The sequence below is a fragment of the Nannospalax galili genome, unplaced genomic scaffold (genome assembly GCF_000622305.1).
Source record: "Nannospalax galili isolate Female #2095 unplaced genomic scaffold, S.galili_v1.0 scaffold87, whole genome shotgun sequence".
Lineage (NCBI taxonomy): Eukaryota > Metazoa > Chordata > Mammalia > Rodentia > Spalacidae > Nannospalax > Nannospalax galili.
Window position 1 is genome coordinate 12,573,916 of NW_008360320.1, and position 24,394 is coordinate 12,598,309.

At 38.7% G+C, this 24,394-nt stretch overlaps 1 protein-coding gene across 1 annotated transcript in view; it reads left to right on the plus strand.

Moving 5' to 3' along the window:
* Lrp1b (LDL receptor related protein 1B) overlaps positions 1–24,394 on the plus strand; it is a 2,166,816-nt gene that overhangs the window by 1,503,486 nt on the left and 638,936 nt on the right. The window contains exons 33-34 of the mRNA XM_008825194.2: positions 17,346–17,486; positions 23,212–23,337. Coding sequence (XP_008823416.1) covers positions 17,346–17,486; positions 23,212–23,337 — 267 coding nt within the window. The remainder of the gene's footprint in view (positions 1–17,345; positions 17,487–23,211; positions 23,338–24,394) is intronic.

Sequence of the window (24,394 nt, forward strand, 5' to 3'; positions counted from 1 at the left end):
TTTCAGAATGGCAGAACCTTCTCCATCGTGCTTGCTTAGTCATAAGATCGGTTCTCACTTTGTAGAGGTCCTAAAAACCTGAAAATTAGAACCAGAAACGAAAAATATTTCTTTAGGATAAGTCTGCTGTGGTTACTACTTCCTAGGTATTTATTATGTTGAAGTTTGAAGTGCCTCATGCTAGGTGTTTCCGGTAGAGAGAGACATGTCTATAAAACTGCAAGAAGTAGAGTTTCCTGCCTAGTGTGTATTAGGGCTTGGATTCAATTCTCAGCATTGCAGAAATGAAATATAGTAGCATAAAATAATAAAAAAATTGTCCAGAAGCAAAAATGGTAATTTCAATAAAATTTAAGATCACAAACTACAGAAACAAAAGAAAAGTTTTTCCTCTATCTACTTTGGTTCGATGTTAGGTAATCTGTGAATTAAACTAATGTAAGATATAAACAGTAGAAAAGTGAATCAAAATATTTTAGAAGCGTGGGATTCACAGAAAACAAATGAAACTCAATGGACTGGTTAGAATTGGTGACTTACGTGACATTTTTAACAAAGGAAAGGGGTTTGGGATTTTGAAAGAAATAAATTATGAAAAAATAGCCTTGAAATGCATGGGAGAATCTGCTGGAAGCTAAGGATAATTTAAGTAAAGTTTGCTGTGTGCACTCATCACAGCACCAACTTGGGTGTAAACCATTGTTTCGTCTTTATAGGAGAGAGGGATAGTCTCTCAAGGAAAATTTATTCATCTTCACAAATGGAAACTTGTGTCCTTTGAGTTAGTAAATGGAAGGACAAAGAATTCTGCTGGTGTCTGCTGATCCTCAGCCACTTTCGATTCATTAGAGAGATCTTCCTCTATTATGGTGGACTTATAGCTCACCAGTGCTCTGCTGATTGAAAGCTCATAAATGATGTACTTCATCCCCAGACTGCCTGAACACAGTGTGTATCAGCACTGCCATTGGGAATTGTGGGGATTTCCCCTTGGGATCTTCTAGCTGACTGAAAGCTGAAGCTGAAGACCTCCCATGTACCCTGGAGGGCTAAAGCGTATGAAACAATCACCCCTTGTAGCCACAAAGGAAGCTGGGCAAAGTCATAGAAAAGTAGTGCTATACATTCCAGATTCTGTTTGTTTGTTCATTTGTTTTTGTTTTTCTTCTGAATCAAGGATGGCCTTGAACTCATCGTTCTTCTGCCTCACTCTTCTGGTCTTATAGATATGTACCACCATGTCCATCTTTCTAGTCATTGTTTTGAAAAATCACTTCCATAAATTCCTGTTGGCAGTGTGTGGAAACGTGTCTTGGCAGTGTTTATGTATCGAATCAGTTCCAGAGTTTCTGTTGACTCACTTGCTCATTCAGTATACCCATCACCCATGCCATTCAAGTCACTTGGTAAATAATTTGTATGTGAATGTAGTCGGTGGGGGAGGCTAAGCCTGAAGATGGAAGATGTCAAGATCATCCGAAGTAATTATTACAGGCAAACATCACAGTAGGCTTGTGGGGCTCCAAGCTACATTCTGTCACCTACTGTTGTGATTAAGCTATCCTTGAAGCCACTCAAATGATAGCATTGATGTGTGCATGAAGGAAAAGAGAAGAGAGAAAAATGCAGTTCCTATCCTACAGAATCTTGCATTCTAAACAAGGAGACAGTCATATAAAGTGCTATAAAACATGAATGATGTTATGGAATTCATCACAGACTAGAGACCCACACAAGGATCAGGTGAATCATTCTACCTCCTGGGAACTAGCAAAACCTCCAAATAGAGGTCCATTTAAGCTGAGTCTGGAAATGTGGTTACATTTTAGAAATAGGTATAGCAGTGAACTAAGGCAATCACCAAAGCTATAGGGATGCTATTTCTGTTTCCATAACATGCGACAGTTGTAAGTTTTAATAAAAAGGGATTGGTTTGGGCTCCTAGATCTGAAATCTGTGATTATGCAGCCACATCTGAGGACGAGCTTGTGGGGAGATGTACAAAGCAGTGCAGGAGCATCATATGGAGAAAGACATATAAAGCTATCAGTATTCATTTACAGGGATTCTACTATACTGATGCCATCTAATTCCAGTCAATTACCCAAACCCCAACTCTAAAGAACACACTCAGAGTAAGTGTACACCCTTTTAGTGGGTCACAATTGGGGTTGAATTCCAATATATGAAGCCTTGTGGGACACACTCAGACCATGTCCAACACATGGCAAGTATGCTTGTTGAAAACTATTGTTTTAGAAAAGCTAAATCCTACCAAATCTGTATTAACCTGTTAATTGATTATGGGAAGTGGGAGGAGGACCCAAAATAAGATACACACAACTGCAATATAAGATGTATATCTAATTAAACATTTAATCAAAATGCTTAAATTGTCTGCTTAGTTACCTGAGCAGAGTAGTCCTAACCCTCCTCATCTCTCTTCCTCCTCTTCCTCTTCCCTAATATAAATTTTAGGGACCATCAGTCTTGACTGAATGAACTCACCTTTCTCTTTCTAAATATTCAGGCAAGTAGTCATTCAGAATTACCTGGTTTCTGACAGGGGATTCCTCCCTCACTCTGTCTTCTCCCTTCACCATCACATAAATACTGGTTCACTGGCAGCACAGTCAAGTCATCAGCTTGAAAATTAAATTACCTGACAGTCTGGTGTTTTTCTCTGTGTAACCCCAAACACTCCCTCAGCTCCAGGAGACAAGATGTTCACTATGACTGTGAATCGTAAGAGTTTCAGGCCACATCTGTCAGTTCAGAGCTACAAAGACTTCAAAACAAATTCGGAGTTCTGTTCTGCAGTGCTCTGCACCTTTGCTGTCCTCCAAATGATCTCTTTCAAGTAGAGAAAAAATAGAAAGCTTGAGAAAAGGCAAGGGACAGAAACTTCTAGTCCCCTCATTGCCATCAGAAACAATTTTACACTGGGCTTCTGACAAACTGCGGCCAGCCACAACCTCACAGAAGAGCAGTTAGCAAGCTGATGGCTGCTGCCTGCAGATATTGCCACCTCAGGCTGTCCAGGTGGAGGGGCGGTCCCTCATTCACAGTAGGTATGCTGTAAAATGTAATGGTTCTGCAAAATTATAAATAATAGACTTGTTCTAATATGTAGATACCACTCTTGTTCACAGATGTTATTTTTCTTTAAAATTAGCTCCTTTTTGAAGATTTTCTTCTATATTTTTGCTATATCATCATTAATCTAGCCCAGAAAAATTTAGTGACTGCAATTTAGTGTTCCTGGAATACAGAACACAGAGGACAGCACAGATTTGGTGCTGGGAAACGAAGCAACCTTATCTCCTGGTTTGCCTTTGTGTGGTTCTTAGGGACTTGGCAGCAGAAGCTGCTGTGGACTGCTGGTAATTTTACCATCATACGGTGTCCCTGAGCAATGGCATTCAGTACATGAGCTGCACTGAGACCTTAAGCTCAGCAGTTAACTATGGGTAAGGTGAGAAAGGAGATCACTGCTGATATTAAATAGTGATCAATGACCAAGCCAGCGCCTCGGTTTAGTTGGTCTCAGGACCCAATGGCTGTTGGGAGGGAAAAGTGCTGATACCCAACAGACTTCACTTTGAAACATGTAGTAGGAAAGAGGCGAGGGGTATATGGGAAGGGTAAGAGGGATTTGACTTTGGTAGTGTAGAACTGACTTAACTGTAACCAGCTGGAAACACCAACTGAGCTGTGGTATCTGCGATGTGAAGATGAGACGATCCTCATATTCCGACCAGATTCGCTGCTCCTGTCCCAAGGCCTCAGGCATTGGACTTGAGCTCTGGGCTTTGGTGGAAAAATTTGTCATATCTGTTGTTTTTTTTTTTTTAATTTTTATTTTTATGGTTGTAGGTATTTTTGGACTTCATGGGATCTGAAGTTTACTCTCTTAAGCCTTTTCTTCACGGGCTGTTTGTGAGGTCCCTTGCTTCCCAATCCTAATTCTGAATCAGCTTCAAGGCTGACTGTCCACTCAGCTCTGCCTGCAGATCACAATTCCAGTCATTTCCTGAGGTTTTAATTTTTGATCACTATTTTTTCTCTGTGAAAAATTTTGGAATCTTTAATTTGCCACTACTATTCTGGCATTTTGTGATAAGGAATATGTAGTCTCTCCATTTTGACAATTTACTTTGGTTTTTCAAAATGAAATCTGAGGACTTTAGTTGTAGTTTTAAGATTGAATTATTTTCTTAGAGATTTTCTGTTACCTCTTTATAAACTCATAGAACTTGGACAGTGCTCTGTCCTCCATTTTGTCTCCTTTTACTATTCCTTTTTTGTTGTTTTAATTTCTTGAGGATTTCTACCTCTGTCCTTTGAACCAACAGTTTCTTTTCGTTTCTATTGTCTTCGTTTCTACAGGCCCACAGTCTGTTTTAAACCCTTTTAATGTTGCTTCAAGCATGTCATTCCTTGTCGCTAAGGATATTTGTCTTTTTCTACTATTTTCTGTTTTTTTTATGTTACTTCCGTGTACTCTATGTGTTTCTCTTTCTGGCTTGGGTGTCTCTCAAGAAACCATGCATTGGGGGCTTGGTTACCATGGTGACTGTATTGGTAGGGTGCTATGAACCTTTACAAAAACGAACCCAGAGCTAGATGTGGTGGTGCATGCCTTTAATCCCAGCACTTGGGAGGCAGAGGCAGTCAGATCATTGTGAGTCAGAGGCCAGCCTGGTCTGTATAGGGAGATCCAGGCGGGCTGGAGGCTACAGAGAGACCCTGTCTTATAAAGACCTAAAAAACAAACATACTAGGAGGATTTTGGCTTGAGGGGCCTTGCTTTTAGATCATAGCTCTCCTGGGACCCTTGAGCTATGGCAACAGAATTGTGATAAAAGAAACAAGTCCTGCCTACCTTTCTTAGTTTCCTGGCTTGAGCGATGATGATCCTTGCTTCTGTGTATTATCTCAATGTATGCCTTGCCACAGAGGTGGCTCAATGCCAACTGAAATCTGAACCTACAGAACTGAGAGATAAATATACCTCTTTCTATATAAAGCTAGATTAAGTTAATATTTCATTGAGGCAGTGAAAACCTGATGTGTAACAGCTATTTTTCAATTATCAAGTGTTTCTTGGCTGTTTTCTCATGTTCCTGATTATTAGACATTATGTATATATTGTCTCAAATAGCCATTCTGAGAAAGACTTTATATTTTTTATTGTTTATTATTTTTCTGTGTATGAGTGTTCTGCCTGAATATATATGAGTACTTTTGGAGTATATATTTTAAAAGTATTCCCTTACAATGTTCTGGATTTTTTAGTGTCTGTTGTGATGTTTCCTCTTTTGTCTCTGATTTTTGTTGATTTGGATTTGCTCTTTCTTTTTTTTTTTTTGATTAACTGAGGTAAGGTTCAGTCTATCTTGCTTAACCTGTCAAAGAACCAGCTCTTAGATTCATTGATTTTTTTTGTAGTGTTTTCTTTGTTTCTATTCCATTAATTTCTACTCTGAGTTTTGTTATTTTTTCTCCTCTACTAGGTTTGGGGTTGGTTTGTTCTTACTTTTCTAGAGTCTTGAGTTATACTGTCAGGTCATTCACATGTGTTCTTTCTGATTATTTAATGTAGGCACTTGGAGCTATAAACTTCCCTTTTAGTACTGCTTTTAGAGTGTCCCAGAAGATTTGTTTGTTGTGTTCTTGTTTTCATTTTATTCCAGGAATACTTTTATTTCTTTCTTAATTTATTCTTTGATCCATTCATGATTCAGGAGTGTTGCTTAATATCCATGAGTTCACATATTTAGTAGAGCTTCTTTTGCTGTTAATTATAAGTTTTATTGCACTGGGGTCTGATAGAAGGCATGGAATTATCTCCTATTTTTTTTGTATTTGTTGAGATTTGTCTTGTGCCCCAGAAGGTTATCTATTTTAGAATAACTTTCATGAGTTGTTGAGTAGAAAATATATTTTTTTGGTGGTTGTGTGGAATATTCTATATATATGTTGCCTAGGTCCATTTTATGTAGCATGTCATTTAATTCAGATGTCTCTATTTATTCTTTGTCCAGTTGACCTGTCTATTGAAGAAAGTGGGGTATTAAAATTGCCCACTATCATTGAATTAGTGTCAATCTCTTTTTCATAGTCCTGGAATATGGATTTTATGAAATTGAGTGCTCCAGGGTTTGGTGCATAAATGTTCATTATTGCAATATCTTTCTTTGATTAGAATGAAGTGACCCTCCTTATCTCTTACCATGAGTTTTAATTTGAAGTCTGTTTTGTCAGATATTAAAATTGCAAACCTGCTTGCTTCTCAGGGCCATTTGCTTGAAATACTTTTTCCATCTTTTCACCCTAAGATAGTATCTATCCTTGAAGGTAAGATGAGTTTCTTAAAGACAACAAAAAGTTGGGTTTTCTTTCTTGATCCATTACAGCAGCCTGTGTCTTTTGACAGGGGTGTTTTAGTCATTGATATTTAGTGTTATTATTGAAATCTTTTATTGCATAGTGTCATTTTAATTTCTTTGTGTTTGCGGCCGTATCTTGTATTTCTGTTGTTATACCTTTATTTTCTTTCTGTAGCCTCATAGGCATGCTCATTTCTTTCTTCAGTCCTTTGTATTTCTTCAAGTATTCCCTTGAGTGCTGTTTTGAAAACATGAATTCTTTCAGCCTATTTGTGTCATGGGAAATTATCTGTTCTCCTTTAACCTTGGTAGATAGTTTTGATGGAAAAACTATTCAGGGTTGGCATCCATGGTTGTTTAAAACTGGGAACACTTTGTTCTATGCCCTTCTGGCTTTCATAGTGTGCATTGAAATGCCAGCTGTTATTCTGATGGGTTTTACTTTATATGTAACTTGTTTTTCTCTAGCAGCTTTCAGTACTCTCTCTTTGTTATTTACATGTCATGTTTTTACTATGATATATTTTGGGGACTTTCTGTTCTGATCATGTCTTAATGATGTTCTCCATGCTTCTTGAATCACTATAGGTATATCTTTCTTCAATTTAGGGAAGTTTTCTTCTATAATCCTATTGAAGATCTGTTTGATGTCATTGTTTTGAATTTCCTCTTCTTTCTGTATGCATAGATTTGGTTCTTTCATGTTTTCCTACATTGCCTTAGTACTCCATTTCTGTGTTTTTTTAATTTTGCCTAGTCTTTTCTTAAGGAGTCCAGATCCTCAACTTTATTCTTCAGTCTTGATATTCTGTTTTCCATTTCATTCATTCTGCTGTGAGACATCTTCTGTTGTTTCTAATTAGTTTATTGAGTTCTTCAGTCCCATATTCATTTACATTTCAGTTTTCTTCACTATTTCTATCTCTTTAGTGAATTTGCTTTTCAAGTTATAAATTGTTTTTGATATTTTATTAACCTGCATATTTGTATATGCTTGGGCTTCCATAAAAAGTTTATACCTTTCCTCTTTGAGTTATTTGAGTGGTTTGTCTCTGTTTTCTTGAAGTTCTTTGATCATGTTTATGATTGTTCTTTTAAATTCTATGTCCTGGGGTGCTAAAGGGTAATTCTCAAAGCTGTGTACTTCTGTAGGACTCGTGGGTTTTCTTGGGGATATTTTTCCTGGTTTTTCATATGGTTTGTGTTTTTGCATTGCTGTTTGAGCATATGGATGTTCTCTGTTATGTGCTCAACAGGAACATCTACTCTGTTTCTGTTTATTTTAATTTTTGGTTCTGTTAATATTGTTTATGTAATTTAGTTACTTTTTGTTTCAGTATGGTGGAAAAATTGGTGGGTATTTCAAGTTCTTGCTAGGTAGTAGACTGGTCAGAGTCCTGACTGAGCATATCTGTGTGCCTGCTCCAGAGACTGCAAAGTTAGCAGTGAGGGGACTACTTGAGTGGGAATTTACAGATTTATAATAGGATGTTTAGTTAATCTGGTTTGGAAAGCCTGTCCTGGGACCAGCAGTAATAGAACTGGAACCAGACTGTTAGAGAGGTCAGCAGGGGACATGGTTGTGGTGGATGAGAGAAAACCAGTTTCTGGTTCTTGTGTGAGACTCAAGCCTTCTGTTTTTGAGCTTAGGTCTGTTTTTATTTGTTTGTTTTATGTTCCTTTATCTTTTTCTTATTGGGTATGAAAAGCTGGTTGATATATGCTTCAGGTTATCTTTTGATTTTATTTTGGAAGGGCCTGATGGCTTTAGTCCGGTTTTCAGGAGTTCCCACTGAGGCCTAAATCAGTTAAGGGCAGATCAGATAATCTCTGGGTCCCTTTAGTCAGCAGGCATAGTACAATTTGGGAGTCTTGTTAAGTAGAGGTTGGAGTCAGCCACTCTCAGATTGTCAGGGGAGGAGGCTGGTCTCAGGAATCCCAGGCAGATTTGGGGTGGGACAGACAGGGTAGAAGGCTGGTCTCAGGTGTGCAAAGGTAAGTTGGGGGTGGAGGTAAGCTGTGAGGTCTCTAGGTGAGTAGACTGAAGAATTGGGTTGGTCTGGGTTCAAAGGATCAGAAAGCAGTTGGGGGATATGGGCCAAGAGGGTAGTCCAGAGGTCTGGGGTGCCAAGAGAAGCAGGCCTGTGTCCAGGCCTAGAAAGAGAATGGGATGTGTGAACTGGGAGATTGAATCAGGTTCTTGACTTTTAAATAGAGAGAAGGAATCCCTCAGTTGTCTCTTTCTTGAGAGCATTGGGTTAGACAGTTTTCCTGAAATAGAAACCCTCTTAATCTGTCATAATTGATATATAAACTTGGAAGTCATCTTCCTCAAAAGAGGTGGTTGAGGATAGAGGCTCCCAACTTAGCAGGAAGTTCATGATTCTTGGCCTTAACTTCACTTTAGAATAATGGGAGATTTAAAAACTTCGTGTTTTACTGTAGGCTAAAACCACTTGGAGACTGTCTCTAGGGACAGAACCCAGCATGAATTTTTGTTAATTTTTTTATTTTTATTTTTATATTTCAAGGAAGTAATTTACTTATTTCAAAACTTTAACTTTTCTAAGTGTATTGGCATTTCATAATTTGTGACTTCTTTTGTAAATTATGCACAGTGCATCCTGGTATTTGGATCTTCTCCCCTATCTGATTGTCCATATTCCCCACTGCTGGTTTGCATGCATTCTGTCATGTACGTTAAGGCCTATGGAAACAAATTTGTATCCCCCACATTTTGCTTGGTGTAAGTCCATCTGTAAGTCAAATTCACTTCTGGGAGGCACATGTGGCATCTAATCCCATCTTCCCAAGGTCCTTGTGACAACCTGAAAAAGGAATTCTCTAAACCCTGGTTTGAAGAATCTTAACACATTTATTGGACTTGATAACTGAGTTTGGGGTGCAGGTTTACTCACAGACAAGCAGGCAGCCCCCCATTCAGGGCTGTGTGCAATGTCCACACCCAGACATAAATCTTGTGGTTCCCAGACAGCCTCACAAAATGGCAAGAAACTGGCCTCATGGTTTTCCCTGTTTTATACCCTTAGTCCCTCCCCTGCAAGTGACTATGATCAAAAGATTGGCTGGAAGAGGAAAGGGGAGTGGCTTCTTTGCAGAGCATGGGAAGGAGGCAGGTCTGTGGCTTGTCATCACAGGGTCAGAGGAACATCTGGGTCACACTCCACCCCTTCCTCTGACTCTTACAAAACTTTCTGCCCGTCTCTTCCACAAATATCCCTGAGCTCAGAGGGAGTGGGATGGCATTTCTCTCATTGTAGTAGGGTACTGGACTCTTCAAGTCTCTACATCCTTTGCGTGTCTTGGTCTGGCTCAATTTAGTGGCATTCCATCTACAATAAAAACACAAACAGCAAGAAGCAATAACATGTAAACAGTAACTGCTGTAATAGCTTTGGACATAAACAGAAATGCTTGGATGGTACTTTAGTAGGTGCATCACATCCATCTAACAATACAATTGCAATGGCTTCTCCACTGGGGCCTATAACGTCTTCTGCCATGGGGTAGGGCTGGTCTACAATTCCAATATGTATTTCATCCCTAGGAGCAGGCATTAGGACCGATTGATAATTAGATGTTTGTACATACACTTGATGAGCCACTATTGCACCAGCAGGAAAATCTTGCTTTGCATGTTGATAGTGCAGCATGTGGGGGCCCTTCATTGAACAGGATAATGGTGGACAATTTGCCCCAAGCCATCTGCATAGTGCCTTCTGGAACTTTATGAAAGCCACCCATCCAGTGGCATGGAGTTTCCATCTCAGACCAAGCTTGATTTCTTCCTCTCCTGCACTCACATCATGCAGTGTCTTCAACAATCGGGTCTTACCATCCATTTTAGGCATACAACCAACATTATTGGCAATTGCCTTTATAGTTTTGGGGAACTCTGAGGACCCTTTGACCAGCTGCTCATAGGGAAGCAACCCACTCCTGGTACTGGGATTTTCATTTAACAACCTTATGGCTTCTGGAAGGCCTTTTTCCACCCCCATAGGGTTCCTTCTGGGCTTAAGGCCTTCAACCCTGTTCCTGTAGGATTGTATGGAAGGTGGAAATACCACTGAACCTGATTATTCTCAGCCCAAGCTTGCACATCTGTACCTGTGAAATGAGTGCCTCTATTGCTATCAATTCACCTCGAGCACCCATACATGACACTGAGTTCAGTAAGCCCCTTAATAGTAGCCTTGCCTGTTGCTCTCTTGCAAGGAAAGGCCTGTGTAAAGCCTGTGGCAGTGCCCACACAAGTGAAAGCATATTTATACCCCTCACTGACTGACAGAGGCCCTATATCATCTACTTGCCAGGCTCTCACAGGGGATTCTGCTTTGTGCACATGTCCCATCATGGCATCCATCCTCCAGGATCATAACCTGTAACATGCCTCATAGGCCTGGACAGCCTATTGGATGTCAGCATATTTTACCAGAATGCCAACTGCTTTGGCTTTTTTCCATCCTGTGTCGGCTCCTCTGTGGCCCGATTTGATATGAATTCAGTAAGTGGCTTCTAGGGGAACCTGAGGGTAGACAGCCCTCATCTTGGTGAGGGGATCAGCTTCCTGATTCCCAGGGGGACTGACGGTGGGCAGCCAGCGGTAAACTACCAGAGGCACTAGCTCCTCCTGCATTTTATTACATATGTCCATCCACATTGGTTGTCCCCGTAGTGGCCGTCTCATCACCTGCCAGTTTTCTTTTTCCAACTGAGCCATACATAAGGTTAAGCTTTTGAACACAGCCTGTCAGTACAAACTAACTGGCCAAGGCTCCCTCATTATTACTATCCATACAGCTCTCAATTCTGCCCACTGACTGCTTTCTCCTTCTCCCCTCTCTAACCACACAGTGCCAGTGTTCATCTGTATTGCCACTGCTACCCATTCTTGTCTGGCACCCCTGCTAGTGCCATCGGTATACCAGGCATCAGCTGAAATTGGGGAGCCCCTTCTCGCGTTTGGTCAGGTCTTGCTTGAGGGTCAACCATATGAGGTGGAGAGGAGGCTCTGTGCCTTGAAATGACACTGGTCCTAGTACTGCTTGCATGACATTAGTGATCGGGCTTGCTGATACCACCCCTTGCTATTGCAAATATGCATGCCATGTTTACAGTGTTTGGTTTTGTGCCATGCCTAACAGGGGCTTGGCTAAGAGGCCCTCCACCCTTCCTTTAATGAGATATGTGGTTTTTACAGTAGTGGGGGTGGGGCCCACAATGGATTCCACCTGTTGCAATGCTTTGTACACAGCCAGTAGTTGCTGTTTTAGAGCTATGTACTGGGACTCGCCCCTTTCCATGATTGGGACCAGAACCCAATTGGGACTGTCCGGGTTTTTGTTGCCACAAGCCCTATCCATAATCCTCAGGGCTCCTGGTGACTTCCATAAGGAAGGGACACTGAGGTATTGGGGCACACAGCTGTTTGGCATGCTCAACCAATACCTTGGCCTACTCAAATACCTCTTGGGCCTTTACATCCCAACCCCATGTTGCACCCCTTTTTATTAGATTACACAGGGGATAGGTGACCTGAGCAAGGTGAGGTATAAAAATTCACCAATATCCTAGAAGTTCCCCAAATACCTGTAACTGCTTAGCATTTATTGGTACTGGTTTTTGTAAGATTTTCTCACCTGCCACACTGGGTATCATGTGAGTTCTGTCTAACCATAAAACTCCTAATTTTATCGAGGACACATACTCTGCAGCCTCTTGATCTGTGTACTTTGGCCGGTTGTAGTTTCCTGGGTTAAACAAAATCTGTTGCATGAGGAATCATCTAAGTTCCTCCTGGTGCTTCCAAGGTCTGTTTCAGATGAAGATGGTGAAGCAGCCGCAGCAGCATATGATAAAGCCCTGAGAATTTGTAGCTGAGGCTCAGTCTTGGGCTCCACATTAGATCAACTCTGGGGTGGGGCCAGCACTGTGCTTTCCCAAAGCCTAGAAAGTAATCATAGTTCTGCCTCAACCCTGAGACTCTAATGCAGATTACTACCAAGTCCTCCCTCAGTGCCTTTCCCAGTCATCCCATCAGAGCAATGCAGGCTGGAGAAGGAGACTCCCTTAAGCCTAGCACTGAACTTTAATTGCTTTTTAGATTAAATAGCTTCCTCTTTTCCACTATGTCCATATTCTCATTTTTTTGTTTAAGGCCCACAATTTCTTACTAATTCCGAGTTCCACAGAATACATTAACTTGTACTTTCTTTTAAATTCTGGTACTCTAAAAAAGAATGGGAAAAAAAGTTTGATAAAATATAAACACATAGTTGGTCTCCAGTGTAAAATAAACAGCTTTTTTTTCTATCTTAATAGATCATATTCTTCACCTGAATAACTACTTGTTATTTTATGTACATGTTTATGTACATGTTTGTGTACATGTTTTTATGCTTTCGATATGAAGGATTAAACTTTGAGAAAATCAAATTTTAGGTGATGGATTTCATTGATTATAGTATAATTTATTTAAAATATATATTATGAACATTTCAAAAGTAACCTATTCATTTTAGTGATACATTTTAAGCATATCAAAATTTCATACTTACTATTGTAAAATACAATTGTTGAAATATACATTGCATCTTCTTTAATTTAGTATTTGGGTTAGTATTACCTCCATGTGACAAACCCTGGTAGAAACAATTTGAAAGGAATAAATGAATATTTGGGTTCATGGTATTAATCCCTCAGAGTGGGGAGAGACAGGTGGAAGACACTTACATGGTGATGGCCAGGAACCAGACGGAATGCTTGCTCTAATGGACTTCCTTCTTTTTCCCTTTATCCCATTTTAGGCCTCAGTTTATGGAATGGTATCAGCCACATTGAGGGCGAGTCTTTCCCACTTAGTTAACCCTCACTTGTAATGGTTTACAAGTTTCCTAGGCACTTCCCATTTCAGTCAGGTTGACAAGATTAGTCATCTCATGTCACCACTTCTCAAATGGACCGCCAAAGCATATCTCCTTAAATCATCTCCTTCTACAGTAGATCCTCCAAATGCCTTGTCTGAGAGTCTCTGTAGTCTTACAGTTCCAACGCTATCCAAGAGTTCAAAACCAGCTCCTCTGACACTTGGCCATGGAGTGAGCAGCAGTGTTGTGCTGCAAACTGCCACCCTCATGATATCATAAGCACATAGATCTGAAAGACTACCAAGTGTATCCTCCAAAATGTTCAGCCTCAGTAAGACTTTCCTCCCTTCCATTGTTCTGCCAGATATTTGCTCACAGCAGTGTGGAAGTCACTAAAGCAAGGGACCAGTGTGTACCACATTTTAACTCTATGGCCGTTTTAAGGACCGTATCTTCAAACACCGTCACAGCCCAGAGACTGGGGCTTAACACCTCTCAGCACAGGATCTAGGAGGGTTGTGGCCCTCATGCCAACATCAGTGGAATGTCCCTCCTGATCCCCTATGGCCCAAGTCATTTTGAGTTCTGATAATTTATGACAATTCTAGCATACTTATGTCAAGTTCAGACAAAAGAAAAGGTTGAGAGAAATAATATAACTCTAAGTTGGAACCAAAAGTAAAGTTTTTAAAAGTGGAAGTATCTTTTAAAAGGATACTATTTAAAAGAGCTAAAGAAACAATGGGAATACTGGCCTTATTTAGCAGTTTTTTTTTTAAGTTGCCATTTGAAATGATAATATTTTTAGAGATATTTATTTCCCCAGGAATGTCACCGGTATTTAGGGACTATCTACATCATGTTCAGTTCGAAAGAATACAGAGCACTGTGAAGAATACAAACAAGTGTGAGGGAGGGAGCCTAACTCTCAGGAGCTTCATCACTTTATGAAGTCAACATCGGTGCACGTGAAACAAAGGAAGAAAGCAACTTTGAACTACATAGATTCAGGTTCTGTCCACAGAGGTCTTAAGTAAGGGGCAGCCTTTATGCACATGGAAGTAAGCGTGTCACTGGAGAATAAGCACACCTAGTTATGTGCTGGCACATGTGTGGAAACACACAAGTGTGGCTCATTTTCTTTGTAGCACTTGTAAAGATCTGCACTTACCTTTCTATAAATTTGCACATTTCATTCTTTTCTCTCAAGTTACAGGGTCTTATCATGCTTGCTTTGCCTTTTGTTACTGTCCTGGCACTTTAGGACTAGTAGGTGTCCACATTAGTTTGTCACATGTTATTAATTACACAATATTATAGACTAAACAAGTTTTAATAAAACGAAATTTATAAGAGCTCACAGGTCTATAAGCCTAGTGTTGAGGGGGCTTACCTGGTGACAGCCTTACTGACAGGATCTCACAGTGCTGTAAAGCATCAAGTGGCAAGAGAGGCAGGGACACACATGGATTGTATCTCTCTGTCTCCTTAAACCTTAAATGAGGATTCAGCCAAGGGGTTTTCATTCCAATGACCTGTTTCATCTCAGTCACTCCCAAAGGTCTGAGCAATAAGTTTGGTTTGTGTCTTCCTGTTATACCTCATGATGGAGATTCTATTTCGTCACAGGACGCCTCGAGGGTCACACCTCAATCGATACTCATACCACACTGACACTCACTATTGCTTAAATAAATGAGTGAATATCATGAGGTAATAAAACTGGAGAACTGGAAAGAAATTTCAGGTGGTTGAATAAATTCATTTTGGAAATGAAAGACAATTTTGAACTTGAAGCACTATTAGGATTTTTGAAGCTAATTGAGCAGGATTTAGGAACAGTGAAGGATATTATATAAATATATATATTCATTTTTAATTTAATTACTGTGTTTGGGTATGTGATTTGCATGTGTGGGTATGGGCATGTGTGTGTAGGTCAGAGATGAAGATTCAGAACTCTCAAGAATTTGTTCTCTCTTTCCACTGCGGCAATCTTCAGATAAAACTCAGGTTTTCAGGTTTGTACAGCAAGTGCTTTTGCCTGCTGAGCCATCTTGCTGCCCAAAGGTATGTTTTTAAAGGACTTCAGCACCTTGAAAGTTTTTTCCAGGATACACCTGGTTTATTTAACACTGGTAAGATGCCTGCTGTACAAATCCTAATGGTCCTTTTTAGCTGTGGATGCCCTGGACATAGCCTCCAAGGCTGCAGTTCTTTATATTCAACCCTTTTCCCATTTACTTACCAGGCCTGCACTAGGCCACTGGAATTTGGTTGCCCCTCATAACTTTGTGTGTTTGTACTATTCTCACCCCTCCACCCCCACACACATGCACAGATGTCACAAGGCCATCTCCACTCTTCAAGAGGTCACAGAACTATATGTGGGCAATTTTTATTGTTGTAAGTAAAAATTAGTTCCCTCTAAAGAGGAAGAAAGGGGAAAAGAATGGCTGCTGGCTATACCAGAGTGTCTGCCCCAGGTGGCTGCTTTCTAGTTGTCACAGAAAGATGTAAACAGGGGACTGGAGAGATGACTCAGCACTTCAGAGTACTTGCTACTTTTACAGAGGACCTGGGTTCAGTTCCCAGTACCCATATGGTGGTTTACAACTATCTATAACTCCAGTTCCAGGGGATCAGACACCATCTTTTGGTCTCTTCAGACACTAGACATACACAAGCTATACACACATACATACATACATAAGACAAACACTCATATATACAAAATAGAAATTTTAAAGTTAAAAAAAATTTTAATGTAACCAAAAAGAAAAAAAAATGCTTGCCTGCAGTTCTCACTGTTTCCAGGCTGGTCACGAGCCTAAGATTCTCCTGCCTTTACCTTCTGAATGCTAAGAATACCAGTGTGCCTGGCCAGATACAAAGCTTGCGTTGTCTTTCCATAAAAACTTAGTAAAGTGGGCAGGTTTTTTGGTTGTTTTGTTTTGTTTTGTTTTCAGACAGGGTCTCCCTGTAGACACAGCTGGCCTAGAACTTGCTTTGTAGAACAGGCTGGCCTCAATCTCAGAGATCCACCTGCCTCTGTCTCCTAAGTGTTGGGATGAAATCTATTTGGGCTATTTTGAAAACAAAACTACCACTCTTTATTTTTTTCTTGAATGCCAAAATATGCTCTCACTTTCAGAGAAGCCAACCCACTAGGCTCTGACACCGACAACTTACTTAGATTCCTTTTAGTATTTCTAGACTATACTCACAAGTTTTAATAGTCTTATGAATTCTATTATGTCTGAACTAATATAAATGCAAACAAAAGCTCTGTTGGCGACAGCAGTATGTCCTAATCTAACCCTCCTCTCTCTGTCTCTCTCCTTCATGGCTCTCTGTGTTTCTGGTGTCAACTAAATGTCCTAGAGGACATTAACTTGTCAACTTTAGATAGCCTGCATTCATTTCTCCATATGAAAGATAAATTTCTATTCAAATTATTATTTTTCTGTACATTCAAAACTTCATACTTATATTATTTTTGTTCCTTTATTAATTATATATATGTATATTTGAATTTTTGAGACAGGGTCTTATTCTGTAGCTGGCCTGGAATCCAAGGCATAGCTGAGGCTAGCTCTGAATTTATGGCAATCCTCCTGCCCTAACCTCCCAAGAGTTGGGATTACATGCATAAATCACTAACCCTGCTCTTAGTTTTATCTGCTGTTCTTTTATAATTTTTATTTTATTAATTTTTATGTGTATGAGTGTATTGCCTGCATGTATGTGAGCTCACCCATGTCCTGCAATGCCTGCGGAGGTCAGAAGAGGGCATCAGAAGAGGGCTGTACAAACTGAACTCCATCACTGGCCTGAATATTCCTTGATAAAAAAGAAAAGTTAAAGCAAACATGTTTAATTGGAGAAGGAGGCAGAAAATTTGAATGCAAGCCATTCTGGTTTTAAGAGCAAAAGCAATTTCAATGTTTCCCTTGGAGAAGTTTGAAATATAAAAGAAATCAGAAAGTATATATTTATTAGCTTTTTATATTAATAAATTGACCATATTCTACATTGAAAAAAAAATCTTTCTTCTTTACAGATAAGAAACTTTGGTGGGCAGATCAAAACTTAGCTCAGTTGGGAACCTGTAACAAAAGAGATGGAAGAAACCCCACCATCCTGCGAAATAAGACCTCGGGAGTTGTTCACATGAAAGTGTATGATAAAGAAGCACAGCAAGGTAAGCCCCACTCTGGTAAATTCCCGTCACTGTTTAAACATATGAAATTCTCTTTTTTTCACACTGCTTTTCAATTAAACAATGGGTGGTTCCTATTCTAGCTTTTAATAAAAATGGGAAAAAAGAGAAATGTTACCTAATAGTATAGAAGAAATGTCTTTAACCTAAGATGCATACTGACTTTCAAAACATTAGCAAAGCTGATGTGAGAATCTTAATTTTTCACTTCTTTGAAGTTTTAACGAGTACTTGACTTAGAAAACATAGTCCATGAAAATTTATAGACTATATAATTAAGTCCAGAACTGAAGTCTACAGATCATGCTGACACAAGAAATCCACATCTGAATGCACAGAACTGTTTGGCTCTGAGAATTTGCGTTTTTGTTTTGCTTGTCCAAATGGTGTGGAGTGAATGAAATGGAGTGAGAATTAGCAGATGGTTTACATAGGTGGACTTGTCACAGTGCCCACATGGCGCTTGGATTAGAGATGCCAGCCAGCGACACTCCACACCTGCTAGGCCATTTCTTAGTTTTTGCTGCATGATCCATGACACTAGCGAAAAACTTCTGAAAAAAATCTTTTCTACCAAGGACTTCCTTATTTTAACCACTGCCATGAATATCTCCACATTCTTTACTTAGAATATTTTTCCAAAAAAATTGAGAGGACTAGAGAGATGGCTAGGCGATTAAGAGTACTGGCTGCTCATGCAGAAGACCTGGCTTGATTTTCCAGCACCAACATGGTGGCTAACCATCCATAGCTCCAGTTCCAGGGAATGAGACGCATTCTTCTGACCTCTGTAGGCATTGCATGACATAGGAGCATTTACATACATGCAAGCAATACATTCATACAGATAAAATAAAAATAACTAAAATAATTGTTTAAAATTTGGACATTGAAAAGGGATTTCCTCTGAATGATTGGGGGTTATATAGACAAAATCAAAGAAGAGTGCAGGAGACTATCGAAACAAATGCACATCATTTTAGACTGAGGAGCCAGCCATCAGGCAGGCAGGACTTGTAGTGATTCCAATTTTAAGTCCCCTGAACAAGAAGAAACACAGTAGAGAAGTGGGTGGTGTGTGCCTGCCATTTCAAGGAATGAAACTTACAGCAAGTAGTATCCTTACTTCTGGTGTCAAATTTCTTTTTCAAGAAAAAAAAAGAGAATCATTTTTTAAAATTTAACCTTATAGTTTAGAAATTATTGGAAATTGTGTTCTAATCCCAAGTCAAAATTATTAGGATGATTTTTCAGCATCAATGATTATAAAATCAAAATGTCAATAGATTCTGGAAAGACTTGAAGAGGCTCTATATGGACTGTGTCCTGTGGATCAGCTATTCAGCCAATGATCAATCTTTATAGAGAAATGAACAGGCATAGTCAGCTCAGTCACAGGCAAATTTACTTTGGTTTTTAATAAGTGATGTGATATGATATCAGATAATTGTTCAAAAATACATGTCTTAGTGGACATGGTGGGTGGCACACGCCTTTAATCCCAGCACTCAGGAGGCAGAGGCAGGTGGATCTCTAGGAGATGGAGGCCAACCTGCATACTAAGTTCCAGGGGAGCTGTCTCAAAAAACAAAACAAAACTAAACTAAACAAAAATGAAATAAGTATCTTTATGGTTCATTATCAGTTAAAATATTAATCTGAGATGATTACAGCTCATTTTTATTGCCAAAAAGACATTAATTCGCAGAGTATTGTGAACAAATCTATATTGCTTTCAGAACATGTCATTATTTTTTTTTTAGTATATCCATTGAACATAGTGATGAGTTTCCTAAGACGTTTTCATTCCAGCGTAAGGTGGAGTTTGACCGTTTTCACCCTCCTTATGTCACCATTCCCCTTTCCCTTCTCTCACTTGTCCCCTTCCTTCTTCCAACCACACTGCCCCTTTCATCTGTGCATGTGTGTGGTGTGGTGTGGTGTGGTGTGTGTGTGTGTGAATGAGTTTGTGTATCTACATGAAATACAGAACCCCCCACCCCCAATAAGGGAAATCATGGGTGACATTTTTCTCCCTAATTCTGGCTTTGCCTACTACTGCGACTTCTCTAGTTGTATTGTTTTCTTTTTTTATAGGAGCATTACAAGTTTTTACACTTAACAAAACATCTACATTAAAAATATATGAAATTGTCTTAATACATTTTATGTACTCTCAGTGCATTATTGTATTTTACATAGAATAATCTTCATGACTTAAATTCTAATACATTTCTATTTATTTATTATATTTCCCTACATGATTTCACTCTACAGCTGAATAAGATTTCATTCTGTTTGTATATGTGTGTGTGTATGTGTACTTTTTTTTGATTCACTCATCTGTTAATGAATACCTAGGCTGATTCCATAACTTAACTGTTGCAAATAATCCTGCAATAAACATAGATGTGCAAGTATTTCTGTGGTACGCTAACTTAGAGTCACTAAGGAAAATATTCAGGGGTTCTGTAGCTCAGTCATATGGCAGTTATGTTTCAAGTTTTGTTGTGGAGCTGATTTCCGTAATAGCTGAATTAATTTACGTTTCCACCCTCAGTGTGTATAAGGATTCCTTAGCCCCATCCTCACTTGCATATGCTATTTGTTTCCTTAATGACCGCCATTCTGACTGAAGTAAAGAATCATTGTAATTTTAATTTGCATTTCCCTAATGACTGAGGATGTTTAACATTTGTTTCCAAATTTTTATTCACCAATTATTTACTTATTTGAAAAATATCTGTTCGTTTTATTAAACAATTTATTTACTTGGATTTCGATGTTTTATGTTTAGTTTTTTGGATCCTGGGCAACTTCTAAAGAACTGTCTATAATAACAAAGGAGTATTCTTCACTAGTGATTTAACAAAGTAATATATTCTGTGTCAAAATAAATAATTTCGGCTGGGAGTGTAGCTCAACAGTAGAATGTTTGCTTAGCATGTATTAGACTTGTGTTTGAGTCTTAGCATAAGAAAACATAATAAATTAATAAAAGAAAAATCAATTTGTCAGAATTCCTCATGTAGATTATACTCCATAGTTTATAATAAAGTACTGATGGTAGCTAAAAACATTACGGCATTTTCATTTATTTTTAAAGTAAATTTATTTGTTAGCTATTAAAGCTTAAAATACTATACATATTATTGCAAAGTGCACATAGTCTATATTTCAGAAATTGTATCTAAACACAACCTCAGGAAATATAAGACATAGATAAACAAAGGAAGGGGAAGAGGACAGAGAATGAATTTCCAACTCAAAACCAGGCACCTCCAAAATATGTGTTACCTTTCAAAATGTGAACAGCACATACTTCGAAACTACAAATGAACATACCAATTTTTCTAGACATCATTACAATGAAGTTTCTGGGAGGATATATTTAGTCTATTACTGTTCAGTCTGCCCTTGTTAAGAATATCTTCCTTTCCTGAAAGATTTTATCATACAGGTGCAGATGGGTGATATATGCACTGTAAAAGTATTATCTGAGGAGCGGCTTTAACACTTAGAATCAGTGATATGATAACACTAAACTCAAAATGCAGTGAAAATGTCATTTTTACTGGAAGATGCTGATAAAAGCATCTGTTGGAAAGACAGCCCTATTAACAGAATCACTATCAGTAGCTTAAAAGCTTCATTAGTATGAAATATGAGCAATTTAGGACTCTTTAAGGTGTTAAAATTACTACCTCCTTGAATTTCAAAGTACAATTAACTACCTCATTTATCATTTTTGACACAGATCACTGGAGAGTTGAGACTGTTGTTAGCTCCACTGGTTATTTGAGGTGTGAGTTGTGGACATTGGTATCATTAGTAAATATTAGTCCAAACTAGTACTTATAACTTGATAATTGCTACCAGTTATCACTTTAAAAATCACTATAATCATTCTCCATTTTCATCTGTATTTACTAGGGGAAAACTTATCATAGGCAAGATTAGTTTCATCATTAGCTTTATATTTTCTCTCCTCTGAGGTTATATGTAAAATGTACATTGTTAGTATACAAGTGTGTTAAGATACAGGAATTTTAGTTATCAACAATTAAATATAATAAAATCCATTGCTAATATCTACAATATTGTATTACAAACTCTGTTGTCCCAGCTCTGTTTTCTACCTTTGCCCCATACTCTTGCTAATGTTAAGAATGTATAATCTCTCATATTCTCTTACTTTTGAGAAATCATTCTCTTCTTTGACCTATTTTTTAATTCTTCATTGCCCTTACTTCTCCTCTCCATATGACATTTCCTCAAGCTTTATACCTAAACTTCATTTGTGATTTCTTCTAGGCTTCAGACTCTAGTGATAGTTGAGGCAAACTCCGTCCATTGCACATCTCTATGCACTGGCATTACGTTAATATGTATCCACATGCTTTTTATAGAGTGATAACCATACATGGTCAGTTTAGAATTACTGCACACTGACTAACACAGTTGTCTTCTTGTTATAATATCAGACATCTGAAATACCAAGTGAGATAAAGGGGAATGAGTCCATAAGTTTTCATTAACTTACGTAAGAGACAAATGGAATCATTTCAAAGGTCCAGTTACCCATGAGAGATTCAGCAGAGAATGTATGAAGATTCTTGATAAGAAAGTTCCCAAATTGAGACTGTCTCACACTTCAAAATGACAGCGCTAGTTGTAGCTTCTGTTGAGCAATGAATCCCATCCGACTGTCCTCATTCAGAGGATGAGAAATAATGAGGTTCAGTGACATTTTGGATCTCACGGAGCTCTGTTGATACACAACTCCCAGCTTCCTTGTAACGCTTTCTGTATTTATTGCACTTTGTGGCAGAGCTGAACATCCTGTAAATGGCATTGCGTGTCCTAGAATAATAAAAGTGTTGTAAAGATAGGATATTTAATGAACTTGCAGGGTAAGACTGTAAATTACTTAACTTCATGCTACCAGATTTAATTAGCACATTGGGCCTAGTAAATTCAAAAGAACATCTTTATGGAATGTCTACCGTGATTACCCGACTAATATTTGTCATAACTGCTGTATAGGAAGGAGAGTTAATATGCCAATTAATTAGATGACTCTTATGGGTGTGTTCTTAATGTATTTTGGGTGAATTATGTTCCTTGGGAAGGAGAGCTACATATATATGCATAGTTCCTTTTTTCATGGTATAATCTTGGAGTTAATAATGTAACCACTATTGATATGATATATTCTGCTAAAATATTCTTCTGGTGAAAACAATTGTAGAAATGAAGGGACGTTTGAGAGTCAAAAAAGAAAATATTTCCAAATTTCTGTCATCTTAAAATATTTCAAAGGTCAATGACAACAGAGCAAGGCATCACATGCCTGTAACATCATCACTCCAGAGACTAGGGAGGACGCCACAAGATGCTGTCTCAAAAACTGAAAAGCAGACAGACCTAGAAATGAAAAATTGTTTAAGGCACTTTTCATGACAAATCAATTTCATTTTGCATCTCTGTATGGCCTTGCAGTTCTGTTTACTTGTTTTAAAGGGAAAAATTCAACCATAATCTGCTACTTTAAATTATTTGAAGGAATAATATTGTATATCCAATATGAAACAGCTTCACTGAGAAACTAATGCTTGAGGATTTTTTCCCATTATTGATATTTAATAAGTCTCAGATGTTCTTCAAGATTTTCTTTTAGCATTTGCTTTGTTTTACTTCTCTGCAGGCAGCAATTCCTGTCATCTAAATAATGGCGGGTGCTCTCAGCTCTGTTTACCAACATCAGAAACTACAAGGACTTGCATGTGTACAGTGGGCTATCACCTCCAAAAGAATCGCATGTCCTGCCAAGGTACATATCTTCAAAAGCTTCAACTCTGCTGTGTTTCCTGAATCCATCGATTTATGTCATGCAGATTTTAGACTATCTAAGTCAGTTAAAACTTGGGAAGACAGGGGCTGGAGAGATGGCTCAGCAGTTAAGAACACTGTTCTTGCAGAAGACCTGCGTTCGAATCCCAGCACCCACATGGCAGCTAACAAGTGTCCTTAACTACAGTTCCAGGGGATCCGATGGCCTCTTCTGTCTTCCGAGGGCATTGCACGACATGGGTGCACTTACCTACATGCAGGCAATACATGCATACACATAAAAAATAAATAAATAAATAATTAAAATATTTAAAAAAACTTCGGAAAACATCTTGTTAAGTGCAACGACATGCTACTTAGATTTGGACATTTAATGTATTGCAAACATTTGAAATAGGAGTGTTCTTCCCTTCGAGACTTCTAATTTTTATTGCAGTTATTTATTTATTTCATTTGGGAGATAACAGATGCCACAGCATGTGTGTGAATGTCAAAGAACAGCTTGCCAGCCGGGTGCAATGGTGTCCTCCTTTGCCCCTAAGATATAGGAGGCAGAGGGAAGGGGAATCTCTGTGAGATTGAAGACAGTCAGCTTTACATAGCAAGTTCCAAGACCCTGACTGAAAAAAAGGACACCATTTGGGACGAGAAGTCAGCTCTCTCTCTCCTTCCACCACGTGTGGGTCCTGGGACTTGAACTCAGGTTGTCAGGATTTTTAGTAAGCACCTGCGCCCACTGAGTCATCTCTCCAGGCCAAGAGCTCCTAGTTTGTAAAAACTATTTCACCAACTTTTAAAAAATCAAGTCTTCAATCTAGTAGTTTCTAAATTCAACTTTATAGGCAAGTCTTCAATCTGGTAGTTTCTAAATTCAACTTGAATAGGCAAAAACACTGGTGTTTACATGGGATTAATGTGCAGTTTGAATTTAGCTATGCTTACTTTCACCCGTTTAGATGAAATATCATAGGGAATTGAAGCTTCAGGTTTGGGGAACTGAGGGACAAAAGAAGTTCTGGAAAAGATCTGCATCCCCA